The following is a 13,582-nucleotide window of genomic DNA, read 5'->3' on the forward strand; positions in this document are numbered from 1 at the left end:
GACAATCAACAGTTTATTACCAATATGAACACAGATACTGTGGTGCACTGACGTACTGTTTTAATATTGTGATAACTCTGAGTCAAAGAACTTGTCGGCTGACAACTAACATGTCTCTGTTTCTTCTGGTGATGCCACAATACATTTCTGTTGGCAAAGGGTCTTCATTTACATTGCAGACTACCAGTAAAATTACTTTGAAATCATCTATTAAAAGCAAATGGTTCACATGTTTTCTTACTACTACTAAAAAGAAACATAATACATTTAAATAAGCAAATACAAAATACAAAAAAGGCTGACAAATCTCATGTGCAGTGTCAGATGAAATCTAAAAAATCCAGAAATTTAAAATTTAATATTTTCTTTAAGACTTTTAAAATGAAGCAAATCCAAGGCAGCAGCAAGCTTCAAAGTGTGCTCAGTCTGCTAATAAAAAGGGTTTAAGAACAAAGACAGTGCAGGTGTCCTCTTTCACCATCTTGCATGACCTTGATACACTTAGAAATGATCCAATCTTCCTAGCATCCTTAGTACCTCGCAGATGCTGTGCAGTCATTATGTTGTACTGATTCTACTCAACTCCTGCCTTATGGCTGGAAAACCAAATCAAAAGGTTAATTCAGACAACTACTCCCAGTGACAGGTGGTAAATAAATACTCTGAGACAAAGGCACAGGTGGTGTAAGTTTTACATTGGCACGAGGGGGAGAGTAACTTGCATAGCAAAGAGGGCAGAAGGACCCATGGAATTGCAGCTGGAGACAAACAAAAGTAAGAAATTGTGTGTAAAAGAGCTGTTCTGTTTTGTATTTTCCTATCCACGTCTAATTGTTGCTTTTCCTATTAAAAGTTGCCCGTGTCACCCAAATTGCACAACTTGTGCCTACTCCTGCTCCCATTGATTTCAATAGCAGCACAATTAGGCTGCCTTACACCAACATGTATGTTGCCCCGGAACCACAAATCTTAGTAAAATAAATCAGGGTATTGTTAAAAATGCATTGAAAAAATATGATACAAATACACACGTAAAACAACGGTCACATTTCTTGAAAACTGTTCAGCACTTTATAAGTTAAGCCTCACTCGGCTCTTGTGAGTACACATGTACAGGGTAAGTATAATAGTGTAGGTAGGTCATACAGCCAGGTGAGATCAGACCCAAATAGTTCAGATTCCCTTTCCTCTACCTAACAACTGCACCACACTGTTCGCTCTATGCTGGTGCTGAGATCCATGGAAAGTCTTACAACTTTCTACCAACAGTCACATTCTAGAGAAATTAGTATTCTTTTTATGTAGTTTCAAAACCATGCTAGAAAACTGTATTTTGCTAGAATATGGTTATAAAAACACAAGCTTTATGAGACAAATCTCAGATTTAGCTTCTGATCACTGCAGCTGTTGGGAAGGAGATGTGGTCCCAATGTAAGGCTACGTCTAGACTGCAAGCCTCTTTCAAAAGAGGCTTTTTCGAAAGAATCTTTCGAAAAACCCTCTTTCGAAAAAGAGTGTCTAGACTGCAATCAGTACTTTCGAAAAAGCAAGCCGCTTTTTCGAAAGAAAGCACCCAGGCAGTCTGGATGCTCTCTTTCGAAAACGCCCTGTTTGCATTCAAGAACGCCTTTTTTCGAAAGTGCTCTTTTGAAAAAAGGTGTTCTTCCTCATGAAATTAGGTTTACCGCCGTTGAAAGAAAAGCCGCATTCTTTCAATTTAATTTCGAAAGAACGTGGCTGTTGTCTAGACGCAAGTGAAGTTTTTTCAAAAAAAGGCTACTTTTTTCGAAAAAACCCTTGAGTCTGGACACAGCCTAAGGTACTATACAATTTTCTAAATATGTTGTGGGGACTTCTGAGCACCACCACCCTGATACATCAATACTCTGCTATGGTACCACCTATCATTAATAATATTCATACAGTAAGTTAGAGGATGAAGTTGTAAATACTTAAAATAACATTTATTTTTGCTTCCTTTCAGCTGCCGAGCAACAAGTCCAATGATCCCAGCAATTCTGTAGTGGAGTGTTTTTATTGCTGTATAATCAATATCCTTTGTCCCTGGAACAGTACCAAGCTATGGGTGTTTTCTTTGCTAACAGAGTAGCCAGTATCGGAATCTAGTTTGTTTAAGGTAGGGCAAAACTTGCTGAATGAACAAAGCTACACACACAGGTGAAGCAATTCAGTTTTGTTATATGCGAGGTACCCTACTGTATTTACCACAGGTGAGAATTCATCACATAGCATAGTCACTGAAAGACCAAGGACAACAGAACTTCCTTCTTTCCAATCTGCATGTAAACCAGTGCTGGGTTTTGAGCATCTCAGTTAGGTATGCACGAAAGAGTGTAGTCTTTGTCCTGCTGGTAAAAATCCCTTACTTGAAGCTCTGATATACACAGTTGACTGAAATCAGGATGACAGGTAATAGTTATGCCATCCCCAAAAGGCAAAGCAAAACTCCTGATAGGATCCAGACTGCATGCCTTGCATTCACGCTTTGAAACAGAGCATACACAAATAAGGCATATAAAAATGCAACTGAGTGATCAAAACTCAGTACCGATAGGTACTTCTGTCTCACGTGGTTCCACGCCAGCCTCTGAGCAATGGTCACACCCATGCTGGTCATACCTATTTCATATCTACATATAACAAACATATATTTTAACTAAGAGCTTCTTGGAAAGTACAGGTTGAACCTCTCTAGTCCAGTCCTCTCTAGTCTGGCACCATCCATGGTCCAGCATGATTTTTAATTAGCTGGACGTCCACTTATTTGGGGTATGGCCAAGTTTCCCGTAATCTCATAAAGTATATTTACAGCCACCAGTCCTGGCTCTCAGTGTTCTGTGCTGTTATTTAGCTCTAATATTGCCTCTAAATATCTTCTAAGAGGCCAGTAAGCAGTGGAAGTGTTGGTAATGCTGCTCGATAATACTGACCTCCTGTGGTTCGGCAGATTCTCTGGTTCGGCACAGATCAGGTCCTGAGGGTGCCAGACTAGAGAAGTTCAACCTATAGTTATAAAAGTACTTTCTGAGGAATTCTCGGCAGCTTCTATTTTCTCATGTGTTGAATTTAAGCAAAATCTCTCAGGACCAAATTGATCAAAATCAATTATTTTTCTATTTCTTACCATCAATTATCTCTTCTTTCACTTTGTGTAACTCTCTTACAACTTCCTCCAGTATTTCCTGATGAGACAAAACAAAAGATGTGTGTTCAGAATTCCATGTCCTCCTTTCCTGGCTGGTCCATAAAAATGATAACCAAAGAGCCCAAGTCCTGTGCTTGCTGATGTACCAGGGGGTGGCATAGCTACACTAGCATTTTGATCCAATAACAGTGGGACTGTTCCCCTCTAAGCTTCAGGAAACCACAATGATCTACCCTGATCTCCTCCATAACAGGAGTATTGTAAGTCTGGGCAAACAAAAAGGCAAAAAGTGATGTTACTATCTTAGGTTACATCTAGACTACATACATCTGGCGACAGAGGCATGTAGATTAGGCTACCCAGCATAGGAAAATGAAGCAGCGATTTAAATAATCACCACTTCATTTAAATGTAAATGGCTGCCATGCTGAGCCGATCAGCTGTTTGTCGGCTCAGCGCGGTAGTCTGGACGCTCCGCGGTCGACATCAAAGGCATTTGTCGACCTCCCAGGTATGCCTCCTGGGATGAGGTTTACCTGGGAGGTCGACAAATGCCTTTGATGTTGACCGCGGAGCGTCCAGACTACCGCGCTGAGCCGACAAACAGCTGATCGGCTCAGCGTGGCAGCCATTTAAATTTAAATGAAGCGGCGATTATTTAAATCGCCGCTTCATTTTCCTATGCCGGGTAGCCTAATCTACATGCCTCTGTCGCCAGATGCATGTAGTCTAGACGTACCCCTACTCATAGACTTTAGGGTCAGAAGGGACCATTATGATCATCTAGTCTGACCCCTTGCACAACGCAAGCCACAGAATCTCACCCACCCACTGCTAGAATAATCCTCTCACCTGTATCTCAGATACTGAAGTCCTCAAACGATGGTTTAAAGACCCTAAGATGCAGAGAATCCTCCCGCAAGTGACCCGTGCCCCACACTACAGAGGAAGGCGAAAAACCTCCAGGGCCTCAGCCAATCTACCCTGGAGGAAAATTCCTTCCTGACCCCAAATATGGCGATCAGCTGAATCCTGAGCATGTGGGCAAGACTCACCAACCAGACACCCAGAAAAAAGTAACTCCTATCTTCCCACCATTGGCCTATTTACCACTGATAGTAAAAGGTCAATTAATTGCCAAGATCATGTTATCTCATCATTCATCCCCTTCATAAACCCATCTAGCTTAATCTTGAAGCCAGATAGGTCTTTTGCCCCCACTACTTCCCTTGGAAGGCTGTTCCAGAACTTCACTCCTCTGATGGTTAGAAACCTTCGCCTAATTTCGAGTCTAAACTTCCTAATAGCCAGCTTATATCCATTTGTTCTTGTGTCCACACTGGTATCTTCATTTAGCTTGAACAGTTGCCCTTTGTGTATGACAAAAACAAAGGAGAAAAACAGCTTCCCATTTCAAATTTCCTAAGCTCAAAAAACCTACTCACTTGTTTCATTCGATCAAAATCTAAGGCATCCATAGCCACGTCATTGCTGCTGCTCACGGGCTTCATCCTTGAGAAATGGAAACAAAGGATAAAGAAGCAAATCAATTCTCTGCAGTGGTTACTAAGCCAGGTGGTTTTTGGTAGAGTCGTTATGGTTAAAGCATGTTAATAGTCTCTTGCGGCACAACACCCACCCACGCAGCACTTCTCAACCGGGGTCCCCAGCCCACTAGGACCTCGGGTGGGTTTCAGGGATTGTGGGGCCCTGCACCTAAAATGCAGGGCTGAAACTGGGAGCAGAACCACAGGGAGCCCCAACCCCTAGTGGATCTGAAGCCAGGAGCAGAGCCAAGTGGTTATAGCTGGGTGCCCGAGTCCCAGTAGATCTGAAGCCTGTTGTGGGACTGAAGCTGGGAATGGAGCCCCAGGGCTGAAGCCCTGAGCCGGGGCTTCTCCCCTCCCCTGCAGAGCTGAAACCAGGAGTGGTTCCTGGTCTAAAGCTCTGAGCTCTGGTGCCCCCACAGGGCAGAAGCCCCAGTTTGCCTGGCTGAAGTGCAGAGCACCAAGCCCCCTCCTGCAACGGAGGGGCACTGGAGTTTTTATAGCATACCGGGCAGGGGAGGGCATCAAAGAAAAAGATTGAAAACCCTGACCAAGATGAAATCCCAACACTCAGCTCTGGAGTAGGTTCACTTTTCACGTGTTCCACTACTCCCTCTTGTGGCATGCTGGAGTATTGGCAGCAAGCATGTCTTGCGAAGCAAGCGACACTATACTGTACTGAGAGCGCAGACTGCAGCTGATCACTACCATCCAGCAAACGATCTTGTTTTCTAATCTTCAAATGCAGCAGAGAGGCTGAGGTTTGAGTTAAATCACAAGACTTTGTCCAAAGAGTTCTGGTCACTAATATTACATTCTAGATAGTTCTGTGGCTACTTTAAAGTGCGTTCTTTATGGCTGTTAATTATTTACAGTGACAAGGCACGTGAGATAAATATCTTTTATTGGACCAACTTAACTTGGTGAAAGAGACAAGCGTTTCAGCTTACACAGAGCTCCTTTCAGAGCTGGGAAACCTATTTGGTGTTCAGGCCTGAAAAAAAGCTTTGTGAAAGCTCAGAAGTTTGTCTCCCTAGAATTTGGTCCAGTATAAGATGTTCCCTCACTCACCTTGTCTCTCTAAGGGTATGGCTACACTAGCCACCCAAGTTCAAACTAGGGTGGCTAATGTAGTCATTCGAACTTGCAAATGAAGCCCGGGATTTAAATATCCCGTGCTTCATTTGCATGTTCCCAGGCGCCGCCATTTTTAAATGCCCAGTAGCTCGAGCTACCTGCCCGCGGCTACACGCGGCATGGGCTAGGTAGTTCGAATTAACACTCTTAATTTGAACTACTGTTACTCCTCATTGCAGGAGTAGGAGGAGTAACGGTAGTTCAAATTAAGAGTGTTAATTCGAACTACCTAGCCCATGCTGCCTATAGCCGCGGGCAGGTAGTTCGAGCTACCGGGCATTTAAAAATGGCGGCGCCCGGGAACATGCAAATGAAGCCCGGGATATTTAAATCCTGGGCTTCATTTGCAAGTTTGAATGATTACATTAGCCACCCTCGTTCGAACTAGGGTGGCTAGTGGAGCCATACCCTAATAGCCTTGGACCACCGAGCTACAACAAACAGCACTGTGTAGTTAGTATCCCAGGTGCTGGAGGTTTGCAGGACCAATGGCTGACTCAAACATTTGAAAATGAAGTCTTCATCTTCCCTCCACTACTAAAACAATGGTAAACCCCCCAAAAAGTGATGTTTGTTCCACTTAACCATTTTACTGAATAGAGTCAGCAATCCATCCCATTGCTAAACCCAGCCTTAGGCAGGCTGAGCAGGAAGGCTGCAGCCACACAAGCGGTGTTTCTTGGCCCAGAATCCCAGACTTCAGGTTTGTATTACTACACCTGAGCCCTCTCTCTTTTTTATCGCCAAGGGCACCACAGCGTGTGTCACTGAGAATGCTGGCGTTTCAAGAAGCTTTCTTTGTTAAAATAGCCAGCAGAGGCTCTGAACCTTTTTTTGAAATCTGTGACTACAAAGTGTTTTAGAAAGAGATCAAATGGCCTATGCCCAATGAGAACAGTGCCGCTACCATCTTTCGGCACAAGATCTCTCTGAGGCCAGCCTTGCATTGATTCCAGTGGGACTTTAGCGCAAAAAAGAGCTGCACAACCAAGCCCTTTGTGTTTCCTCAATCCTGATCCTTATGCTGCTCAAATGAGGTATCAGAAAGGTGATGAGTAGGGGTTTCTGAAGGGACTTAGTGGTGGTTTAACTGTGGTTGCGATCAAACTCCCACTGACTTCAATGGGAGCAGAGCAAGGCCAACAGGGAGTGCTTTTGGAAATCCCTCCCCCAAAGTGTGTGAGTAAGAGAACAAGCAGAGTACTAGTCTTCTGCTAGAACTTGAACGGAACATGAATGCGCTTCCCAGTGAACGGCCTCCAAACAGCAGTGGTCTTAAAGCAGTTACCATGTGAAAACAAGCTTCAGCTCAGCATTTGCAAGGACAGGGAATACTCTGATCATCTGTATCTAATGGCAACTGGCACATCTTTAAAGACATTGTGTGGTGGATCTGGCATAGGCCCAAGCAGCCAAATTTTGATTTTCGTTACACCTGTAACGATTTCGTTACACCTGCAAACCCACTGAATGAAATGGGGTGCAGGATTTGACCCTGCTCTTTAATACAGTACCCACAGACATCTGCCATCACCCACTTGTATTTTTCTATATGTTAACAACACCGTAGCACAAAGGAACAGTGTCAAATAAGGAAAAGTGTTTGTTACAAGCACTTATGTCCCACCTCCAACCCCTAACTTGTCCCAACACCACTCAGGGCTCTACAGGATAGCCACATTGTGGTATGGGCTGACTGGAAAAGCAGCTTCTTTCTCACTTTCCAATGTCACACTTGAACCTTTCAATATCTGCAACCAACAGCATATTGTGCTTGTAATTTGGATAGACAAGCTTTGTTGGACTCCTCCCTTTGATTTTCCCACCTACCAATAGCAGACCATTCCTATGTCCTCTTTTGCTGGGTGCCCTCTCTAGAAGCTCCGAGGCTGCACTCCACTTCATTCTTTCTTCCCCACTCCTTGCTGCACATGCTCCTTATTAGAAAAATAATTTCTCCTCTGCTGGGTACAGATTCCTAGATGGGTTCTGCTTGTGAGTGTCCTCGGACACTGGGCAACACATGCTATTCCTGGCAGGAAGGATCACCCTGCAAGACTTGTTGAGGAGGGGTCAACAAGACCTAGCTGGCTGCTAGGTAACAAAGAGATCCATCAGGCCAGCCTTTGTCTTCCCTGTGGTACAATGTGCTCCCCATTCACTCAGAGAACAAGAGACAGGGCCCCAATTTAGGAAAGCACATAAATATCACTTAATCTGAAGCATGTACTTAAGTCCCATTGACTTCAATGATATGTTTGTTTGAATGCTGGCCAAGGGGTAGAAATCACAGGGCAGCTTCATGGCACTACCCCTCATTCCCTGAGTCAAACTTCCTTTGATATCAGGTGTGGCAAATTCACACACAGCTCACTCATAACCAGACTCTGGCTCAGTTGGTAAAGCAGCAGACAACAGCAAATCACAACAGGCGGAGGAAAGACACGACAAGGACAAATGAATGTTAGTTGCTGCACTAACAATGACACAATTTCCCAAAGGACAAGCTGTGACAGTTAAGGCAGATCATTTTTCAGTACCTAGAAGGTAGTTGGGATTGTATGGGGCTCTTAGCTTCAGGACTCTTCACTGATGAATTTCTATGGCAATGGAATGAAATAAGACATGAATTGAGCACGTCGTGTAGACAGCATGCTTACAGTCCAGACTGTGCCACTATTCTAAACGGTAACCTGAGCAGCTCACCTAGAGAGTAATGAAGATACAGGCTTTTCAACAGAATTGCTTCTTTCCCATGGCTTCTTCCCAGGGTCTGAGAAGTAAGAATGAAGAATTACTATTTGCTCTGCTTTTTATCCCTGCACAATAAAAACATGAAACTGTTTTTCTTTATTTTCTTATATATACATACACACACACACACACACACACACACACACACACACACACATGCACGCTATGTCTAGACTGCAGGCTTCTTTCGAAAGATGCTCTTTCGAAAGCATCTTTCGAAAGAGCATCTTTCGAAAGATCGCGTCTAGACTGCAGGCGGATCTTTCGAAAGAAAAATCCGCTTTTTCGAAAGAGAGCACCCAGCGAGTCTGGATGCTCTCTTTCGAAGACAGCCTCTTTACATTGAAGAACGCCTTCCTTTGAAAGAGGAACTTTCGAAGGAAGGCGTTCTTCCTCGTGAAATGAGGTTTACCGCCATCGAAAGAAAAGCCGCGTTCTTTCGAAATAATTTCAAAAGAACGCGGCTTGAGTCTGGACGCAGGGGAAGTTTTTTCGGGAAAAGGCTACTTTTCTCGAAAAAACCCCTGAGTCTGGACACGGCCACAGAGAGACAGTGCTATGTTGATAGGAGAATTCTCCTGTACGGACAGCGCTATGTTGGTGGGAGAATTCTCCTATCAAAAACTAGCTACTACTCTTTGGGAGGTGGAGTAACTATGTGGACAGGCGAAGCCCTCCTGTCAGCATAGGAAGCATTTCCACTGAAGTGCTACAGAGGCGCAGCTCACTTTGCAGTATTGTAAATGTAGGTAAGCCATAACGGTGCAGTTTATTGGAAGGGTTTTCTGTTAGGGCTTACGAAGCCCAAGACCATCACCAGTTTATATCTGCATGTCTTGTAAATGATCTGTTATTTAATCTTTTGTTCTCAACTTCATCACTGAAACCCACATTATGTTAAGGGCTCAGTTCTTTTAAATGCCAAGCTTCTCTAATTCCCTTCATCTGGCACAGCACCTTGTAGAATCATGCCCATTGTGAGTAGCAACTGTGTTAAGGGAGGGAAACATTTGGACTGGCTCCGCAGCTGGTATAAATCAGTGCAGCTCCCCTTAACTCCCCTAACAAAGCGTATGCAGCACAAGCCATATTCCCAAAGTATTTAGGGTCCTAACTCTCACTGATTTCAGGGTGTTTGAGAATCTGAGTCCACAAACCTAGCTTGACTGTTGGGTCTTTATACTGCTCTGAGAAGAAAATTCATATTCACCTGCTATTGCTCAATTATAACAAAAATATTTGTTGATGTTCTGTTACTAAATCCCCCCTACTCCTAGCCAAGATAACGAAGCCAGATTCCAATGGTACAACGTTTCACTGAGTTAAGGAGAAGATGAAGAGTGCTAATAATCAGATTTAATACCTGCAGAATTCTGCTGTTGGCTAGGGCCTCGTGTGACTGGTGAAGGCGAGGTGCTAGCATCTTCCTAAAAAAAGAAAAATACAGGCTTCTAAATTTAAACTCAACATTTTTCAGGCGAATAGTCACTGATGGATGCTCTCCCTTTATCCATAGCACAAGCAGTATCAGTGCAAGCTTCCTGCCCATGTGCCTCACCGCTGGCTTGAGGGGACCACCTCTTGATGAGATGGTAGATCACTCCCTAGTTCATTTAAACTCCAGTCGCTCCACAAAGGGGGACATTTGGATGAGTGGTGTTTTCTTTTTAATCTTTTCTACTAGGATCTCAACTGAAGTCCACCCACTCAGCTCACTAAACCCACGGCAAATTATAACAATGACCCAATGCTACCGACTCACTTGGGCTCGACTCATGCTTGTGACTGAAAAGAATTGGCTGCCGTTTCCCGTTCCTTGAGTTAATCAATCTCCTAGTTCAGACAGTGTCTGTATTGCTGGAGAAATACAGGACCAAGTTCTGGTCTGTTCTCCCTACATAATTCCTCTGATTCAGCTGGATTGCATAGGAGTAAGCGAGAACAGGATTCAGACCAATCTCTCCACTAGCAGTTTCAGTTTATTTAGCTATCCTAACTAAGACATTAAATATTTCTTCCCGAAACCGGGCTGAAGTCAATTATATAACAGTAACCAAGAGCAGAATCCAGCCTAATGTATCTGACCTGTAAATATTATTTAAGAGCTCCCTATGAAAAAGCACTGAACACATCTGCTCAAATGAAAAAAGCAATCAGTCAGTTTGAGTGGCTGCTGGGTTTTGCATTAAGCATTATAGAAAGTACAAAACAACCATTAAGGTATTGCAAAGTTGTTACTGTTATACAGCCCATGGGTGAATTCCAGATCCATCACACCAAAAGCAGGCCCATTACAATGTGACTAAACTCAAGTTCTGAGTAGAATATGAGTTAATAGCAAAGCAGACAGTAGGAGAGCAGAGTCTGCGTAACTGTGCCTTTCATTGCTAGGCAAATGGTTCAAACCCCAGCTTAAGGAAAAGCTGTGAGCAGAGAGGATGAACATACAGGTCCTGCTCACCTAGCTAGGAGCTGCACGCAATGGAAGCCCTCACACTGATGGGAGTACAAGCACCCTCAGCACTGCAACTGCAGCCAGCCCTTCCAAACAGGCTGGGAAGTCATAGAAACATGTCCCAAAGAGGAGAAGGGAGCAGGTAGTGCTTTGTCTTTGAGGGTGGTGCTCTCTGAAGCTGTAGCAGCCGTGTGCCTGTGGCATGATGCCTCCAGGCTTTCAGCGAACTTCCACAGCGCGGGGTTCTGCCTTAAAGGTACAAGACATAGGCCAGAAGCAACAGAGCCTATAGGCCCAGCAGCCTCAGCAGAGAGGCAAAGGATTGCATGGAAGTGGGGACGGCACTACTCCTGTCCGCCTAGCCATGGTGCCTCTAGGGAATGTCTACACTCAATGAGAGGGAGAGAGAGGTGCCTGCAGCATATGTAGAAATGCCCCGCTAGCTTTGATCTAGCTAACTGAAATGACAATGGCAGTGAAGCCACGACAGCTTGGGGTGTACAAGGCCACCTCGAACTGCTAGTCCATGCTGCCACGGCTTCGCTGCTATTGCCATCTGAGTTACCTAGAGGAAAGCTAGCTCTGGGACTGCCCTAAAGTTCACTTTAAAATGCAATCAAAATCAAAGCCCTCATTTAATCTTTGAGGGGACAAACTGAAATATCCAGCACACGGACAGAATGGTTCAGACAGGTGTGCACTGAAACTACTAGTCCTGCCATAAACCCAAAATTCTTATTGATTGAGCCACCAAACAAACAAATGGACACCTAATGGTATGGCATACATTACAAAGATACACTGCAGCTTCTGAACAGCTCAGTGGTTAAAGTCCCCTTCCCCATTAGAAACCAGGTTTAAACGTAATCTGGCATCTGCAATGCACTGGTTTACTGCGAAAGTAAGTAATCTACTTTGCAAAGCCATCATGTATGATGGATGAAACAAGTCAGTTCTGCTGATGTCTGGGGCCCAGGGATGCAGCAAGCTTAAACTAAAATATCTGGAACTGATCTGAGATGAGATACTAATTGGATTTCCACTAGGGTATTTTCCTTTTGGGCTGAGGGATAAATAAGGTGAAGCCTCTTCAACCTAAATGAGCACAGTGTAAAGAGGCAACCACTGATGTGGTTTAGACAATATCTGGTCTGTGAATAAGAAGGGGATTCTTGTTTCAATTGAATTTAGTTTGTGTTTGATTGAATGTAAAAACCTTTACTAGTCATTTGATTGTGTGTGAAGTGGATAAGTACGGTGCTTCCAGCCTTCAAGTGATTTCAGTACAACAGCTAGTATAGAAAACCCCTTTTTGCTTTGCAGGCACACAATGCTGGTGAGCATTTCACTTACGTTTTGGCTTTCCTCTTCCTTTTTGTCAGCTGGCTTGTCTGACTGTGACGCTGCTTTCCTCCTTTGCACCAGGGTAAAAAGAAAGTAGGACAAAGTCAACCCTTTTCTGCACAAAGCTTCCATTGTCATTATAAAATACCAAGTCATGGCTTGGTGGGGGTAATCTTTTACTGCTGTGTAACTTCTTTAGCAGAAGACTGAATAAGTTGGCTGCACTAGATTTGATCAATGGTGAAGAATCCAGACTAGTCCTCTCTGAGGCAGGCTCTTCAGGCAAGGGATCGATATTTTGAGTCTGGGCTCCATACAAAGGTACAGGGTTGTACAGTTTAAAGGAACAGGGGTAAGAGAAAGGAAGAAAGAAGGGATGGAATCCAACTGTACATGGCACTGAGCAACTAAGAGGGATAGGGCTGCTTCTATAATGCAAAGAACTGGCACACAGGCTACTCTGATGAATGTTTTAACATTGGGCAAGATTATTTCCCCCCTATAATCCATACACAGAATGGACTCTCAATGTACATTTTGCATCTCCCACTCCTGACCCTCAGAGCTTAATCTGTAGGCCCCAGGGTCTACATGTGAGCATGGAGATGCAGGGCTGGGTGAAGTGTAGATTACCCCCTGTGATGGATAGGAGGAGTACAGGGCAGCACTCGGTGACGAAAGGGTTAAACCCAGGTAGCTAGCCAGGTGTTAGCAGGGGGCCAGAAGAACCAATGGGGATACAGTGCTGAAATTTGAATTGGATTAGTTACCTGGTTTGCTCTTCCTTTGTGTATTCTAAATAAGGGCTGGAGAGAGCAGAGGTAGGGAGCAGTATTACCATGCCTATGAGAAATATAGGACATGGGAGTAACTGGACCTTGAAGTATGGATCAGCACAGATCATGAGTAGAGGGAAACATGTATTTAGTTGCGATTAGGATATTTGTCTTTATTTTTGTGATTTATTTTGAACTTCTCTGTGTGACTCCATGCCTCCCCTACCTCCTTCACTATCTAAGAGTTGTCCCTAGAGATTTTCTCTGTGTTTTAATTTGTTTTACTTAAGTCGCTCTGTAATGCCTAGCAATCAAATATGCTTTATCAAGTGTATCTTTTGTTAATAAAAAATCACTTTAAGGTGATGATTTGATTCTTTTGTCCTGGAAAGTAACAGGGGTC

General features: G+C 43.9%; 1 protein-coding gene across 9 annotated transcripts in view; it reads right to left on the reverse strand.

Annotated features, from left to right (window-relative positions):
* The window catches only part of EVL (Enah/Vasp-like), a 211,449-nt gene continuing 197,867 nt past the window's right edge, over positions 1-13,582 (reverse strand). For 7 of the 9 annotated variants that reach the window (XM_075926581.2, XM_075926578.2, XM_075926577.2 and 4 more), the window contains 7 exons: positions 12,413-12,473; positions 9,968-10,031; positions 8,557-8,623; positions 8,391-8,450; positions 4,612-4,678; positions 3,146-3,203; positions 1-596 (listed from right to left, as the gene is read on the reverse strand). In XM_075926581.2, coding sequence (XP_075782696.2) covers positions 559-596; positions 3,146-3,203; positions 4,612-4,678; positions 8,391-8,450; positions 8,557-8,623; positions 9,968-10,031; positions 12,413-12,473 — 415 coding nt within the window. In that variant the 3' untranslated portion in view covers positions 1-558. The remainder of the gene's footprint in view (positions 597-3,145; positions 3,204-4,611; positions 4,679-8,390; positions 8,451-8,556; positions 8,624-9,967; positions 10,032-12,412; positions 12,474-13,582) is intronic. The other 2 variants (XM_075926579.2, XM_075926582.2) reach the window with 1 other exon arrangement.

This window comes from Pelodiscus sinensis, chromosome 5 (genome assembly GCF_052426305.1).
Source record: "Pelodiscus sinensis isolate ZL-2025 chromosome 5, ASM5242630v1, whole genome shotgun sequence".
Classification (NCBI taxonomy): domain Eukaryota; kingdom Metazoa; phylum Chordata; order Testudines; family Trionychidae; genus Pelodiscus; species Pelodiscus sinensis.